Source organism: Pan troglodytes, chromosome 5 (assembly GCF_028858775.2).
Source record: "Pan troglodytes isolate AG18354 chromosome 5, NHGRI_mPanTro3-v2.0_pri, whole genome shotgun sequence".
In the NCBI taxonomy this organism is placed as follows: Eukaryota; Metazoa; Chordata; class Mammalia; order Primates; family Hominidae; genus Pan; species Pan troglodytes.
In genome coordinates, this window is record NC_072403.2 from 99634593 (window position 1) to 99651835 (window position 17243).

At 39.2% G+C, this 17243-nt stretch overlaps 1 protein-coding gene across 20 annotated transcripts in view; it reads left to right on the top strand.

Moving 5' to 3' along the window:
* ORC3 (origin recognition complex subunit 3) overlaps positions 1–17243 on the top strand; it is a 75999-nt gene that overhangs the window by 49737 nt on the left and 9019 nt on the right. For 10 of the 20 annotated variants that reach the window (XM_001156658.7, XM_054686825.2, XM_054686826.2 and 7 more), the window contains 3 exons: positions 11923–12056; positions 15716–15792; positions 16747–16844. In XM_001156658.7, the coding sequence (XP_001156658.2) occupies positions 11923–12056; positions 15716–15792; positions 16747–16844 (309 nt within the window). Of the gene's footprint in view, positions 1–11922; positions 12057–15712; positions 15793–16746; positions 16845–17243 lie in introns of all 20 variants that reach the window. The other 10 variants (XM_009451622.5, XM_009451621.5, XM_009451626.5 and 7 more) reach the window with 1 other exon arrangement.

Genomic DNA, 17243 nt, shown 5'->3' on the forward strand with positions numbered 1-17243 from the left:
GACCAGCCTGACCAACATGGTGAAACCCCGTCTCTACTAAAAATACAAAAAATTAGCCAGGCGTGGTGGCAGGCACCTCTAATCCCAGCTACTCGGGAGGCTGAGGCAGGAGAATCACTTGAAGCTGGGAGGCAGAGGTTGCAGTGAGCCGAGACCTTGCCATTGCACTCCAGCCTGGGCAACCAAGTGAGACTCCATCTCAAAAAAAAAAAAAAATCAGAGCCTCAACTTAAATGATTATGTTGGATCAGCCAGACCTGAAGAGTACTACACTCTCATACCAGTAGCAGTGGATTCTTGGATTGGGGATAATGAAAAGTGTGCCCCACTTCTTAGGGGAATTTATGTGCTCTACCTCATCAATTGAGAATTACTCATCTACAGTTATTCCATTTGCTTTCAAATGAGGAAACCAAGGCCAGAAACATTGACTTTTCTACAGTTGACAGAGCTGAAACTCTTTCAACCCTATTCCAGTTACTTAGAGGTGGTAATAAAAGGAAATTTATGGTTTTGTGGCCAGTAGTACATGTTCAGAGTGTATCCAAAATTTTAAACCAGCAGAGCAAGCTTCTGTGGACTCAGATACCCTCCTCCCCCATCCTGACACTAGTCATATTGGCACAGGACACAGACATAAATGAAAGGAGCCACAGTGTCTAGTCTGCTTATCCTAAGTGTAACCTTATGAGCTTGCAAAGAAACAGACTTACAAATCGAAGGTGATTGATAGCTGGAGGAATTTACCTTAGGCTAAAGGAATTATTCTAATTTCTGAGTAAGGCTTTTGACTTAAACAGTAATATATTAGCAGGTCAGCTCAGCTTTCATTGAGTAAAAAAATAAAATAAAATAAAAACATGACCTGAATAATGATATTAACATTTGATCACTTCAGCTTAGTTCAAAGAGACTAGAAATTTGGACTCTAAGTAATGCATTATTTCCTGACTTTGCAGATCAACTTTAGGTGATATTTAAAGATCTACTTAGGAAAAATGACACAGCTCCACAATCTATGATAAGCTTCCTAATAATCTAACTTATGATGATGTAGATTTATCCATCCAAGAGCTTTGTAAGACTGCATCATTAAAATATAATTTCTGGCAGGCACGGTGGCTCACACCTATGAATTAGAGCACTTGGGAGGTCAAGGCAGAGAGATCACTTGAGCCCAGGAGTTAAAGACTGGCCTAGGCAACATGGAGAAACCCCATCTCTACAAAAAATACAAAAAGTATATGAGCTTGGTGGTGCATGCCTATAGTCCAAGCTACTTGGAGGCTGAGGCAGGATCACTTCAGCCCAGGAGGTTGAGGCTGCCGTGAGCTGTGATTGTACCACTGCACTCCAGCTTGGGCAACAGAGTGAAACCCTGTCTCAAAAAAAATAATAACTAGGCCGAGCATAGTGGCTGACGCCTGTAATCCAAGTACTTTGGGAGGCTGAGGTGGGTGGATCACCTGAGGTCAGGAGTTCGAGACCAGCCTGGCCAACATGGTGAAACCCCGTCTCTACTAAAAATACAAAAATTAGTGTGGCACATGCCTGTAATCCCAGCTACTCAGGAGGCTGAGGCAGGAGAATCAATTGAATCCGGGAGGCAGAGGTTGCAGTGAACCAAGATCACACCACTGCACTCCAGCCTGGACAACAGAGCGAGACTCCGTCCCAAAAATAAATAAATAAAATGAAAAATAAAGAAATAAATGGCCGGGTGTGGTGGCTCACGCCTGTAATCCCAGCACTTTGGGAGGCCGAGGCGGATGGATCACGAGGTCAGGAGATTGAGACCATCCTGGCTAACACGGTGAAACCCCGTCTCTACTAAAAATACAAAAAATTAGCCGGGCGTGGTGGCAGACGCCTGTAGTCCCAGCTACTCAGGAGTCTGAGGCAGGAGAATGGCATGAACCCAGGAGGCGGAGCTTGCAGTGAGCCGAGATCGCACCACTGCACTCCAGCCTGGGCGACAGAGCGAAACTCCGTCTCAAAAAAGATAAATAAATAAAAAATAAAAATAAAATGAAAAATAAAAAAATAGAAATAAATAAAATAATATAATTTCTTTATTTTAGAAAAGGAATTGCCAATCCTGAATTTGCATCATATTAGGGCCTTCACAATTATCTGTAGGCTTACAGATGATGAAATCAGGCTTGGGACAGAATTGTTAAAGCTCTCTTTGAAACAAAAGATATTGAGAGTCACTGTGTTTTGTGTAATGGTTTCCAGGCTTCAATGTGCATAAGAATTAGCTGAGATATGGCCTAGCGAGGTGGCTCACGCCTGTAATCCCAGCACTTTGGGAGGCGGGCTGATCAGGAGGTCAGAGAATTAGCTGAGATATTAATCATTTCAGCTCTTTCCCCAGAGCTTCTGTTGGGAACGCTGGTATGGTGTTTCAGCAGGAATTTGCATTTAACAAGCACTCTGGCACATTCAGACAGATGACCCAGGAACTATACTTTGACAAATACTTCCAGAAAATAAAGGGAGAGGTTAAAAAAAAAAAAAAGCGAGGAGGGGGAAACTTTTGAGGAAAACAATGAAGCCATCAAAGGAAGTCTTTATTTGTGGAGAAGCTGAATGGCTGTAGGCAGTTGATCTCAAATTGGCCTGAAAACTGGACTGAGGTATTCCGCTAATAGTGAGCTAATGGTTTTTATCACAGTAAACAGAAAAAAAGATCTGAATTTGTATTTTGTTTTTCTTTATTAAACATTTACTGCCTACTGTCACTTTTCTGTTAGCAAAATGAACAGATAACTAAGAAACATTAATTTTAAAAACTCAGAAATAACTCATCAAATTTTGACAGCTCTTTTCTTTCTTTCTTGTGAACTCAGGGTTATACAGTCATCCATCACTGTCTGTGGGGGATTGGTTTTAAGAGGACACCGTAAGTTCCATATATGAAATGGTATATAGTGTTTGCATATAAGCTGTGCACATCCTCCCATATATTTTAAATCATGTCTACTTTACTTATAATACTTAATACAATATAAATGCTATGTAAATAGTTGTTACATTGTATTGTTTAGAAAATAATGACAAGAAAAAAGTCTGTACATGTTCTATACGGTCTCTTCTCCTACCCCCCAAAATATTTTCAATCCAAGGTTGATTGAATCCACCAATGTGGGACCCACAGATACAGATGGCTGACTGTACTTTTAAAAATTACATCAATCGGCCAGGCATGGTGGCTCACGCCTATAATCCCAGCACTTTGGGAGGCTGAGGCAGGAGGATCACCTGAGTTCAGGAGACCAGCCTGGCCAACATAGTGGAACCCTGTCTCTACTAAAAATACAAAAATTAGCCGGGCGTGGTGGCACATGCCTATAGTCCCAGCTACGAGGGAGGCTGAGGCAGGAGAATTGCTTGAACTCGGGAGGTGGAGGTTGCAGGAGTTAGCCAGCCTGGCTAACATGGCGAAACCCCGTCTCTACTAAAAATACAAAAATTAGCCTGGCGTGGTGGCGTGTGCCTATAATTCCAGCTACTCTGGAGACTGAGGTGGGAGAATCACTTGAACCTGGGAGGTGGAGGTTGCAGTGAGTTGAGATTGTGCCAGTGCACTCTAGGCTGGGTGACAAAGCGAGACTCCATCCAAAAAAAAAAAATTGCATCAATAAAGTATGTGTATATTTGAACTTACTCAAGTTGCTTCTAACCATGTGATGAATTAAATTTATTCTTTTTGATGTATTCCACAAAAAAGCATGGCATCCCACAAAGGGCATCATGACTTCCAGGTGCTTCCCAGGATGAACCAGTTTGAGAACTGTTCCCTTTAGAAAAAGTATTCTTCACTAAGGCATTAGGTTAGGAAATTATTAATTATTGCATGGTTATTGCTTTGCCCATCCATTAAAAAAAAAAAGGGTTTTTTAAATGCTTCATTTTTGAAACCACTGATCAGATGACAAAGATAACCCTGGTCCTTACCTATACAGAATTTTGGTCAAATCATTGACGTGAACAGTAGAGAGCTACAATACAGAGTAGTAAGAGCTGTGATGGGTCAGGGCTAGGGTGCTGAGGAACCAGTAGACTAGACAGTTAACCTCCATTTGTGGGGTTGGCAGCTTCTCTAGGAAGGAGCACCTAATATGAAATATCAAGGCTTAGGAGGCGATACACATACTTTTGGTTTCTGTTTCATTGTTATCATCCTACATAATTGCTTTGTTGTGTTAGTCTTTGAATAAGACAATTTCTTATTTTTACATGCTTCTTAATTTTTTTACATGCTTTTTATTATTTTTACATGCTTTTTTGTTTTGTTTTGTTTCCTTAACTTCCAGCCTTCATTGATATACATACATTTGCAAGTTTGAGTTCTGAGTATTTTTCAAAACTAGCTGGTAATGGTAATGTTTGTTTAGAATTTGAAAACTCGTCAGGCAAAAGATGTTTTCATTAGCCATGGATTGGCCAGTTTTTCCTTGTAGCCAGTTCTTATAATCAGACATTTATATAATTAGTACTTAACCAGAAATTATTGGCTTTCTGTATGATGAAGCAGAATACTCCATTGCCCTGCAGGATGATTCTTTTTAATGATTGCTTAATGATTCTCTTTCTTAGTTAAGAAAACTTTTTTAAAAAATGACAGTCTATAAAGCCTTTATTGTTTTTCTCAACTCCTGTGACAGATTACCTATAAAGCTTTTAATACATTAGGTATCACAGGCATTTTTTGGACCATTTACCTGATAGTGAAATAATTTTTTCTTTTCTTTTCTTTTTTTTTTTTTTTTTTTGAGGCAGAGTCTTGCTCTGTTGCCCAGGCTGGAGTGCAGTGGCATGATCTCAGCTCACTGCACGCTCCACCTCCCAGGTTCACGCCATTCTCCTGCCTTAGCCTCCTGAGTAGCTGGGACTACAGGCGCCTGCCACCAAGCCCGGCTAATTTTTTCTATTTTTAGTAGAGATGGGGTTTCACTGTGTTAGCCAGGATGGTCTCGATCTCCTGACCTCGTGATCCGCCCGCCTCGGCCTCCCAAAGTGCTGGGATTACAGGCGTGAGCTACCGTGCTCTGCCAATTGTGAAGTAATTATTTCTTAATTAAGTTGGATAAAGATAAATCGCTCTTCTGTGGCATTAATGTGACCTATCTTAGACATTTTTTTTTATTTCTCTTTAATCTCACATGGTGGCTTTCAAACTTTTTAGTTCTGCTATTTTCTTTACAATTTTATTCTCTTTATTTTAAAACAAAATGTTAGTTGGAATGTACCAAAATTGGAAAGCATTGTCTCACTGTCTCTAATTCTTCTCCCATTCTCTTTAACTGATTACAATTAGGCTTGTGCTCCAGATCACAACTAGTTTGATCAAAGTCACCAGTGACCTCCATGTTCCTAAATCTAGCATTAACCTGTTATCAGCATTTGACTACAGTTCATCACTCCCTTCTTAATGGATTTCTAGGACTTTCTTGGTTTTTCTCCTACCTCAGTATATGCTCCTTCACATTCTCCTTTAGTGCTTTCTCTTCTCTCTGACATCTTAACATTACAGTGCCCCAGGGCTTAATCGTAAGCCTATACCTCTCTCCTGAGTGCCAGGCTGTTATGTCCATTTATGTCCTATTTAATACCTCCACTTAGATATCCAATACACACCTCAAAGTTAACCTACCCAAAACTGAACTCCTGATCTTCCCCTGAAATCTATCATTTTCCTACTGTCTCTTTATCATTCTGATTTTTCAAACCAAAAGCCTGGGCTCTGCCTTCATAATTTATCCAGAATCAGACCTCTTCTTGCCACCTTCGTTCGCTTGTACCATCATAGTCCAAGTCATCGTCGTTGCTCACCTGGATTATTGCAGTAGCCTCCTTTCTGGTTTTTCTGCTCCCCTACAGGTTCTTCTCAAAGTAGCAGTCAGAATAGTCCTTTTAAAATATTTCAGATAATGTTACTCCTTTGCTCAAAACCCTCCGTTAACTCCCCATTTCACTCAGAGTAAAAGCCGTATACAGTGACACTATGTGACCGCCCCCCTCCTCTCCCCACATGGCCTCTCTCTGATTACTGCTCATTTTATCTCTCCATTTCAGACATCTTGGCCTCCTTGTTTTCTTGAATATTCCAGATATGCCCACTATGGAACCTTTGCACCCATTGTTCTGTCTGCCAGGAAAAGCTCTTCTGGATATTTGTATGGCTAACTTCCTTTCCTCCTTTATGTACTTGATCAAATGTCATCTTTTCAGTGAGGCCCTAACCATTTAAAAATTGAAAGCTTCCTCCTCCCATGGCTCTCCGCTTATTCTGTTCAGTATTTTTCCATAACATTTATCAATTTTTAACGCATATATCGTATATATGATATAGATAGATAATGCGTGTCTGTGCTTCTCCCAGCTCTCCCACTAGAATGTAAGTTCCGTGAGGACAGTGATTTTTGATTCAATATGCCTCAACAGTGACTCAATATGCCTCAACCTCAAATGCCCACAACAGTGACTAGTATGTAGTGTGCATTCAATAAATATCTCTGGAATGACTGGTTCATGACTGACAAAGGAGTTGAAACCCAGTTTGAAAAATGCTTGTCTGATAGCTAGACTCAATCCTTAATTTTTTATTTGAGGTGCTATATATAAACACACTTTTTTGGAATAAGCTAAATATTTTGTAGTTGTTTTCAAGTGATCTTCTTCAGTTAGGTTTGGTTTATCCAAAGTGCTTTGACGGCCGCAGTGGCTCATGCCTGTAATCCCAGCACTTTGGGAGGCCGAGGCAGGCAGATCACTTGAGGCCAGGAGTTCAAGACCAGCCTGGCCAATATGGTAAAACCGCCTCTCTACTAAAAATACAAAAAATTAGCCAGGCATGGTGGCATGCGCCTGTAGTCCCAGCTACTCTGGAGGCTAAAGGACGAGAATTGCCTGAACCCAGGAGGCAGAGGTTGTAGTGAGCAGAGACTGCCTCACTGCACTCCAGCCTGGCAACAGAGCAAGACTCTGCCTCAAAAACCAAACCAAACCAAACCAAACCAAACCAAACCAAAAAAAAAGTGCTTGCTATAGTCATTCTAATAATCTAAGTGAAAAAATAAGTATTTTTCTGATATTACCCCTTGTATTATATAACCTCGAAAACCAGTCATCCACTGTTAGCTATTTGCACTTCAGATATTTTTCCACACACAAATGTATATTAAATAATACTATATATGGTGTTCCACACTTGCATTTTTTGTTTTTTTGTGTTTGTTTTGTTTTTGTTGTGGTGGTTATTTTGGTTTGTGCCTAATATTCTACCACAGATGCCATGTTTTGAGATGCAATATAGCATGCTCAGTAAGAGCATGGATGTCAAGCTGAACTGTCTAGGTTCAAACCCCAGCTTTGCCAATTACCAGCTATTGGATTCTGGACAAGTTTACTTAAGTTCTCTGTGCCTTTGTTTTCTCATCTCTAACATGGGAATAATAATAGTATTTACATTGTATCGTATCAAATGACACTTGATACACATGTGGGTATAAATGTTAGCTGTCATCATTAGTATTACATATTGCCCTACCTCATTGTTTCTCATCACTATATAATATCATGTTTTTAAAGTGCTTTTTATTTAATCAGACCCTTTTTTGATACATATTTAGATTGTTTCTAATTCTTCACTATTACAAACAATAATCATGAGCAGTGGTAAGTCTGTGTATTTGTATAACTATTTCCACAAAACAAAGGTAGATGTAAACATATTGAGTCTAAAATATAAACATTGTTGTACAGTGTACACTCACACCAACCATGTACCAGTGTGTATTTCCCTACACTTTTGCTGCTGCTGGATATTATCAGGCTTAAATATCTTTCTTGGTTTTCTTCTAGTATTTTATGGTTGATGAGCTAGTTCTTTTTCCCTGCTCCCAGACCGTACTTACATTTTTATTCTATCTGAAATGCATTTTTGTGTATAAGGTGAGATAGTGACCTGTTTTTTTAAAATAGTTAATTCTGATACCCAGTGTCTTTTCCCTCACTGATTTGAAATGCTATCCCTGTGACATAACAAACACCCATGTACACCTAGATCTCTTTCTGAACTCATTCTCTTCTGTTGACCTGTCTATTCCCAAGTACCATCAATTTTAATCATCGTAGCTTAACACTGTTTAATGTATTTACAGCCCTACCATACACACTCAAGTGTACACACATTGTTCCTGTTTTTTAGAACAATTATTCCAGATACATTTCAGAATAATTTTATTAGTTTTTAAAATTTACGGCCAGGCGCCATGGCTCACACCTGTAATCCCAGCACTTTGAGAGGCCGAGGCGGGCAGATCACCTGAGGTTAGGAGTTCGAGACCAGCCTGACCAGCATGGAGAAACCCTGTCTCTACTAAAAATACAAAATTAGCCGGCGTGGCGGTGCACGCCTGTAATTCCAGCTACTCAGGAGGCTGAGACAGGAGAATCGCCTGAACCCAGGAGGCAGAGGTTGCGGTGAGCCGAGATTGCACCATTGCACTCCAGCCTGGGCAACAAGAGCCAAACTCCATCTCAAATAAAAATAAAAATAAAATTTAACCTCTGTAATTTTGTTTCAAACTGTTAAGAATATTGATTAATTTGGAAAGATTTGTATCTTTACAATAGTGAGTGTTAAAATGTCTATTCATTTATTCAGGGCTTTTTTAATATAGGTCATACACATATATTATAATGTGTATTGCTGTGTATTTAGTAGGTTTTGTTACCATTTTGAACATGGGCCTTTTTTTCATTATGTAGTTTAATATAAGATATTGATTACATTATATGGATATGTATATATGCATGCATATATATCTTTTATTCACTTACTTTTTTACACTCTCTGTCATTTTTTTTTTTTTTTTGAGAGAGAGTCTCTGTTACCCATGCTGGAGTGCAATGGCATGATCACGGCTCACTGCAGCCTTGACCTCCCAGGCTCAAGCAGTCTTCATACTTCAGCCTCAGTAGCTGGGACTACAAGTGTGCGCCACCAGGCTGAGCTAATTTTTTCTATTTTTTGTAGGAATGAGGGTCTCACTTTGTTGCCCAGGCTGGTCTCAAACATCTGGGCTCAAGTGGTCTTCCCATCGGCCTCCCAAACTGCTGGGATTACAGGCATGAGCCACCACGCCCAGCTCTTTCACACTCTCTTTTATTTGCAGTTCTTAGATTTTCTAACTTTACAGTCACATCATATGAAATGATTAATTTCATCCTCCTTCTTAACATTTATACCATTTCTTCTTCTTAATTTATTGTAGCATCTAGACTCCAGAATGATGCTGAATAATAGTGATGATAGCAGGCAGCATTGATTCTGTGTGTGTATAATTTTACTGGAAAAAAAATTTTAAATAATGACTTTATTGGGGTTGGTTAAGTTATTATTTCTAATCAGCCTTATCTCAAGTCTTGTCATTTTACATTAAACAAGAGAATACTTGAGAAAGTGTAAGATCTTTCTGCTCTGGGAGCAAAACATAATCTTTGGCTAAGAGTAAGAGGACTAGACTGGGTGCAGTGGCTCACGCCTATAATCCCAGCACTTTGGGAAGCCGAGGTGGGCGGATCACCTGAGGTCAGGAGTTCGAGACTAGCCTGACCAATATGGTGAAACCCTGCCTCTACTAAAAATACAAAATTAGTCGGGCATGGTGGTGCATGCCTGTAATCACAGCTACTCGGGAGGTTGAGGCAGGAGAATCGCTTGGACCTGGGAGGCAGAGGTTGCAGTGAGCCGAGATCACGCCATTGCACCCTAGCCTGAGCAACAAGAGCAAAACTGCGTCTCAAAGAAAAAAAAAAAAAAGAATAAGAGGACTAATAACTATTTGAATCCCTGGCAGTTTACATCTGAGTACCTTCTCCAAGTGACACATTAAGAGTTATGACTAATGAAGTTTGCTTCCAAAGTTATATGAAATAATGCCCTCTTTTTTGGTCTCCTGGATAATAGGCTAGGTTTGGCCTTCCTTGATATTCAGTTATTTGGAGCTCAAAGTGGACAAGAGCTGTTGCTGCCCCTATCCTGGGAAGCTAATCCTTCACATGCTGCTAACTTGGGTTAGATCTTCTGCCAGCAGTACCTCACCCGTCTTTCCCCTCCAAGCAAGTCAGTGCCGGTGATTTCTTGGACACCGGAAATGCTAATCTTGTCTACTTGAATAGGCCTAAAGGTCAGGTTTAACAGATTGTTCAAGTGTATCTGACTTTGAGTTAACTTTCTTCTCATAACTCTATCTGGGCAATAGAAAGCCACAAATTTTAAATCTCAACTGTAATCAAGTATGAAATGTCTTGGCTTATTTTTCCTTGACCAGTTAGCTGCCTTTCACAGATAAAGATTATATCTTCGATAATTATTGTAGAAAGAGGAAGATAAAGTTTTATACTTTTAAAAAAACTCTGTGGAAATTTACTATTTGGTCTACCCTTAACAATTGCCATATTTACTGGTTGTCTACTTTTTGTTGTTGTTGTTGGGGTTTAAATTTTAGTTCAAGTAACCAGTTCAATTTCTCAGTAATCATAGTCTACTTAGCTTTGTTTCTTTCTCCCAAGTTAGCAGTATTAGTATTTCTCCTCATTTTTTTATTATGAAAGATGTCAAATATAAGTGAATTAGTTGTATTACAAAATGCCCACATTCTGGATTTGTCTGTTACTTCATGGTTAATATTAGAACTTTTTTTTTTTTTTTGAGACTGAGTCTCACTCTGTTGCCCAGGCTGGAGTACAGTGGCGTGATCTCAGCTCGCTGCAACCTCCGACTCCCCGGTTCCAGTGATTCTCCTGCCTCAGCCTCCCGAGTAGCTGGGACTACAGGCGCCCGCCACTACGCCCGGCTAATTTTTTATAATTTTAGTAGAGACGAGGTTTCACCGTGGTAGCCAGGATGGTCTCGATCTCCTGACCTCGTGATCCACCCGCCTCGGCCTCCCAAAGTGCTGGGATTACAGGTGTGAGCCACCGTGCCTGGAAATATTAGAACTTTTAATCATCATAGTTTTAATGACTTAGATGCATTTGCTGAGAATAATTTGAATATTTGTGTAATGCCACTGCTTAAAAATTCCTAATATTGGTCTGATTCCTTTTGATGCCATTACTGAGTATGATCTTAGTGGAGAAATCCTGTAAACTCCAAGAACAAGATCGTAACTTTAGAATATCTGTATTTTCTCTCCATTTCTAACGAAGATTTCTTCTATATCTGTGAATGAGCTACTCAACCACTCTGCCTGTGCTATAAATAACAATTAGATCTGCCTACTTCATTTAAAGTTCAGTGGGTTTACTGACTGATGTTTATAAAGCCCATAGGAGATGTAAAGCATAGTTTAAATGGTGATAATTAGAGAAATGAGTGTACTATTTTGGTTCTTTCAAACAAGTTTACATTTAGCACGTCATATCTTCTGTAGACATTTCTTATTTCATATGTACGTTTAGATCAAAAGAAAGGAAAACTATCATTAAATGCCTACTGTGTGGTAAGCACTGTGCTAGAGTCTTCCACTGCTGCTTCTCATTTAATTTTTAAGTCTCCATCTAACCTGTGAAATAAGCAAGTTATTATTTCCATTTTACAGACAACGAACCAAGGATCAGAGATGTATAATAACCTTATTCTTTATTACAAACATCATGTTAGAGCCACACTATGAATCCAGACCTTTGTAAATTTTCTAAGCTAAACTTTATCATGAGAACCCTTCAAGAATTCTTCTGAATGTCACATATATGGAGGAAAATCTCTCCAAAAAATGTTGGTAGCTACTAATGAAGAATTTCTTTTATCTTCTGAGCGGAAACATTTAATATGTATATTAAATAAAATGTTTTTTAAGTGTTAATTTTCTAGTTATATTACATTTCCTGTCACTGACTCTGTTCTAGGATGTTGGCAAAGGATGAACTGATGACCATACTTGAGAAATGTTTCAAGGTTTTTAAGTCTTATTGTGAAAACCACCTTGGCAGCACAGCTAAGAGAATAGAGGAGTTCCTGGCCCAGTTTCAGAGCCTCGATGGTAAGAGTGTAATATCTTTCCAATTCTATTGGCCATGACAGTCATTTAACTAAAATGGCATGGAAAACCCCACCTTCTGATGTGCTTAGAGATAAAGAGAGAAAGTAGTTCATGATCAGTCAGTATGCCAAGCCTCATAGTATCACATTTTAACAATCACAAATAGGCCAAATGTTTCTCTTCTAGATTTGGTTTAAACAATGGAGAGCATCAAATGGGCAGAAAAAGAAAATCGTTCTCCAGATCGACAGCTTGGGGGATTAGTCTTTAAAAAGTCAACAAAAAGAAATCAAAAAGATTGGAAAGAGTAGCAGGGTGTCATAATTAAGAACTCTTTTTAGAGGTTTTTTCTTAAGCATTTCATCAAGTTCTTTATAGATTTCCAAAGCACTGCATAAATCATCTGTAAGCTTGAAAAATTAATAGCTATGAACTGCTTTCACAGCAGTGAGGCTCATTGGTATGTTGATTACCAAAATCTGCATGAGGCTTACTTTAATCGGATTTACAAAAGCTGGAATCTTTCAGTCCTAAATTAACTGAAGCAGCCTGGCACTCTTCACTGTTGGAGGGTTACAGTTTCTCTCTTTTGCTTGACCTCCACATGATCATTTATATATCCTGAATGCTTAGGGTGTCTGATTGTATATAGGTAGCCATGTTCTGTTCCCTAAATACTAGCTTTTCATGGGCTCTTCTCTTGCTCTGTTTCTAGCACCAAAGTATGGTATTCTTTTAGTAGAACAATAACAACAATAAAATATATTGGTGTGTACCTTTTACTTTTCCCAAATTTAGGGCAATTTTTTAATGGAGTTTTGGGGGAACAGGTAGTTTTTTCATATATAATCACATAGAATTGGACATGACATGTTGAAAATATCTTATTTAAAATGTCTGTTTTAATCCTTTTTTATGTTTGGCAAGTGCTTCTTTGTCTTAAAAATCTTTTGGCTTTAGGAAACTGCTTTTGCAAAAATCTTCCCATATCTCTCCATAGCTACAATGTGAGGCACCTGATGAGTGCTCAGTCATGGAAGATGAAAGAGAATGTTTGCCTGACTAGAGTGGCCTGAGCGGCCAGAGTGAGGAAGTCATCAGCAGGCACTAAGGGATTTTCTTTCAGGTTATGTGTGGGCATTGCTCTTGCCACTGCAGCATGAGCTCAACCACTCTTCAGAACACAAAAACTTTTAAGGGCTGGATGTTGGTATCATTAAGATCATTGAGTTCAGCTATATAACCAGAAACTAAAGTCTAGGAGAAGACGGCAGCTTGTTTGAGATCACACAGCTAGCTAGTGGTAGCACTCAGACCAGAGCCCATCTCTCTTAACCACTAGTTCATTGTTTTTCTGTCGCTAATTCACGATATAAATACGCCCTAGTAGTGATCACTGGATCAGCAAGGGGCCACCCTTAAGTACATAAATAGGGTAAAAGGCTTAGAAAAATAGAAGGTAAATACTGTGTAAATTTCAGTCTTTTACAAAATGGGACTTATGGAGATTGCTGTAAAAATAAACTGCACATATAATTTTTTCTTCTTTTTTTGCTGGGCACCATTAACTAGAGGTAATCTAGATACATTTTTAATTAGAGTTCATATAATATGAGCTAGTAAACAAATTCTGTGATATGCTAGAGCTAAATAAAGGAATGCAGCTTTTGAAATGGGAAGGTCGAAGATTAAGATGATTAGTAGCCTAAAGAATAAAGAATTTTACAAATTAAAGCACAACCACTGTCTTGAAGAAATGTCTGTTATTTCCTGATTTTCAAAAGTGACTCATTATTAATAATAAACTGAAACTAAAACTCCCCACGTTGGATGAGTAGAAATATTTGGCTATATGCTATCTGTGTTCCGTAACATTTATTACATATTACAGTTTGGGTTTAAAATTACAGTTGGGAAGAGTTAAGTAGGACAGAGTGTCATATCAGATTTTTTTTGAGACAGGATCTTGCTATGTTGTCCAGGCTTAAGTGCAGTTGTGCAGTCATAGCCCACAGTTCCCTCAGACCTCCTGGGCTCAAGTAATCCTCCTGCCTCCACCTCCTGAGTAGCTAGGACTACAGAAAAGGGCCACAACATCCAGCTGAATTTTTTTTTTTTTTTTTGGAGACAGAGTCTCCCACTGTTGTCCAGGCTGGAGTGCAGTAGCATGATAGGCTCACTGCAGCCTATACCTCCCAGGCTCAAGTGATCCTCCCATCTTAGCCTCCCAAGTAGCTGGGACTACAGGCACGTCCCACCACACTTGGCTAATTTTTTTGTATTTTTGTAGGGATGGGGTTTTTCCATGTTGCTCAGGCTGGTCTCGAACTCTTGGGTTCAAGCAATCTGCCTGCCTCAGCCTCCCAAAGTGTTGAGATTATAGGCATAAGCCCCCTCATCAGCCTAATTTTTTTTTTTTTTTTTTTTTTTTAAATAGAGACAGTGTCTCACTATGTTTCCCAGCCTGGTCTCGAACTCCTTGTCTCAAGTGATCCTCACACCATGGCCTCCCAAAATGCTGGGATTATAGGAATGAGGCACTTCATTCAGCCCATATTAGATATATTTCAAAGGCATATTAGGTTTATTAACATGTAGCAAACTACATGTTAATGACATGGGACAAAGAATCTAGTAGACATTTTAACCTTTAGCTATGTCTTTTTTGAACCAGAAATTAGCTGTAGCTAAAAAGCAGTTTATTCTTTAAGCCAGTGCATATTCTCCAGCTGCATCCTCCTGTCATAGTTTTAGGCCAAACAAACCATGTGTGTGGGGTTCACAAAACCCAACCTGCCCTTGAAGAAGAATATGAGAGCATTATGCTCTCTAGAAGGAGCACAGCTGTACATTTAAGCAGTTATGGTTTTCTTTCCCTTTGCTAAAGAACCATGATGCACTTTATGTTTTAGTGGATTATTTCAAAACTTTTACACACTACCCTCTTCATACTCAAATTTTGTTGTTTACAATCTTGACATAATCAAAGGAAAACAGTTTTAAGTTTTTATTATTTTTTTTAAAAAGCTATGTATAACATCAAAAATATTTGAGACTGGCTGGGCGTGGTGGCTCGTGCTTGTAATCCCAGCACTTTGGGAGGCCAAGGCGGGTGGATCACCTGAGGTCAGCAGTTCGAGACCAGCCTGGCCAACGTGGCGAAACCCCTTCTCTACTAAAAATACAAAAATTAGCCAGACATGGTGGCCGGCACCTGTAATCCCAGCTACTCCGGAGGCTGAGGCAGGAGAAGCACTTGAACTGGGAGGAGGAGGTTGCAGTGAGCCAAGATGGCGCCACTGCATTCCAGCCTGGGCAACAGAGCAAGACTCCATCTGAAAAAAAAAAAATTTTTTTTTTTTGAGACTTTTTGCTGTTGGTTTGAGGGAGTTTTGTTAGGTTGTATTTTGTTTTGTTTTCATTGTGGTTACACTTTTAAAATTCAGTAGCTGATTTTTTGAAGACATCACTACAGCACAAGTTATATATTATTGGCCTTCAGCTTCTGTAAGAAATCATTTATCAGATGGAATCTTGATCCCTTGCCACATTAAAAAAATATATATAGGTGAAACTTTTACTTTGGAGTAGTAGAAATGTTTGTTCCCTTGACTTGGATTTACCCTCATTGATGTGTACTGGTTTTGTATTAAAAGCAGAAACCGAAGAGGAAGAAGATGCTTCTGGGTCACAGCCAAAGGGGCTTCAGAAGACAGACCTCTATCATCTTCAGAAGGTCAGGTTACTCTCCTCCCTTCCAGCTGCATCCTGTGACACTTTTTTCAGTTTGTGCTCTAGATTAGCTCTGCCTGGATGTTTTTGTTTTCATTTTTAAACCACAACCAGGAACAAAGCAGACTTTTAACTCACTTCTAAGTTGAACATCCTGTTAGTCCCATTGCCATCATTACTCTACATATACACATTCTGGAACCTACTAGCTAACATAGGTGGAAACCATTCCTGTGGGCTCAGCAAGAGAAAGAGAATTCGCTAGCAATAAGAGAAAATGGGAACATGGCTGCACAAATCTGATTATTTATCTGATGTATTTTTCTGTTTGATCAAACTAAGAGATTTAAAAGAGCCTAACTAATTAGTTTTAGTTACTTTTCTTGATTTTTTAAAATGCATATTCAAGTATAGAGCAGAAATTGAGCCACAGTATATCCAATATATTCTTTTTCAGATAGTTCTAACTTTAGGATCTTGATTGTCGAAATGAAGAACCTTCTTTGTACTGTGATACCAAATTATGATAAATGTAGAGTAAAATTTCAATCTAAGTAAAATAAAACACATGGAATCTATTCTGTTAGTATGGCAAAAAGGCAAGATTTTTTTCTTTATCCTGTTAAGTCCTTTTCTTAAATGACTTAATGGACTGAATAGTGAGCACTCTGCCATGTAATTTAGTAGTAAAGTGAACTGCCCTTTTCCTCTTTCCCTAAAAATTTGCTTGTATATTATAAAGCAAAACACCTTTGAGGCGAGATTCTTGCCAGACCTTAAAAATAAAAAGAATAAACAAAACCCATTTTGATCTTTCTCTGTACATCCTGTCTTATGGAAAGGGCATCAGGTGCTTCTATAGAACAGATGCCTCCCTCTGAGGGGTTACCAACAGAGCTCCCTCTGAGGGGTTTTCTGTCTGAGGATCACCAGAAAAGCTATGTTCTTTTATCTATAGTCCTTATTGGAAATGAAGGAGTTAAGAAGAAGTAAGAAGCAAACCAAATTTGAAGTACTCAGAGAAAATGTTGTGAACTTCATTGACTGTCTAGTGAGGTAAGTCTAAATTTAGCTCTTAAGAGCTAAAAATCATGCTGTTTTTCCAAATAACACTGGTGTCATAGCTGTCTATAGCCAATCCAGAACATTTTTCTCCTAGGTTAGGCTTTATGCTTTTCAGGTCTCTCCATCTAGCTTAGAGTTGTAATTTTTAGGCCGGGCGTGGTGGCTCACGCCTGTAATCCCAGCACTTTGGGAGGCCAAGGCTGGCGGATCACGAGGTCAGGAGATCGAGACCATCCTGGCTAACAAGGTGAAACCCTGTCTCTACTGAAAGTACAAAAAATTAGCTGGGTGTGGTGGTGGGCGCCTGTAGTCCCAGCTACTCGGGAGGCTGAGGCAGGAGAATGGCATGAACCCAGGAGGCGGAGCTTGCAGTGAGCCAAGATCGTGCCA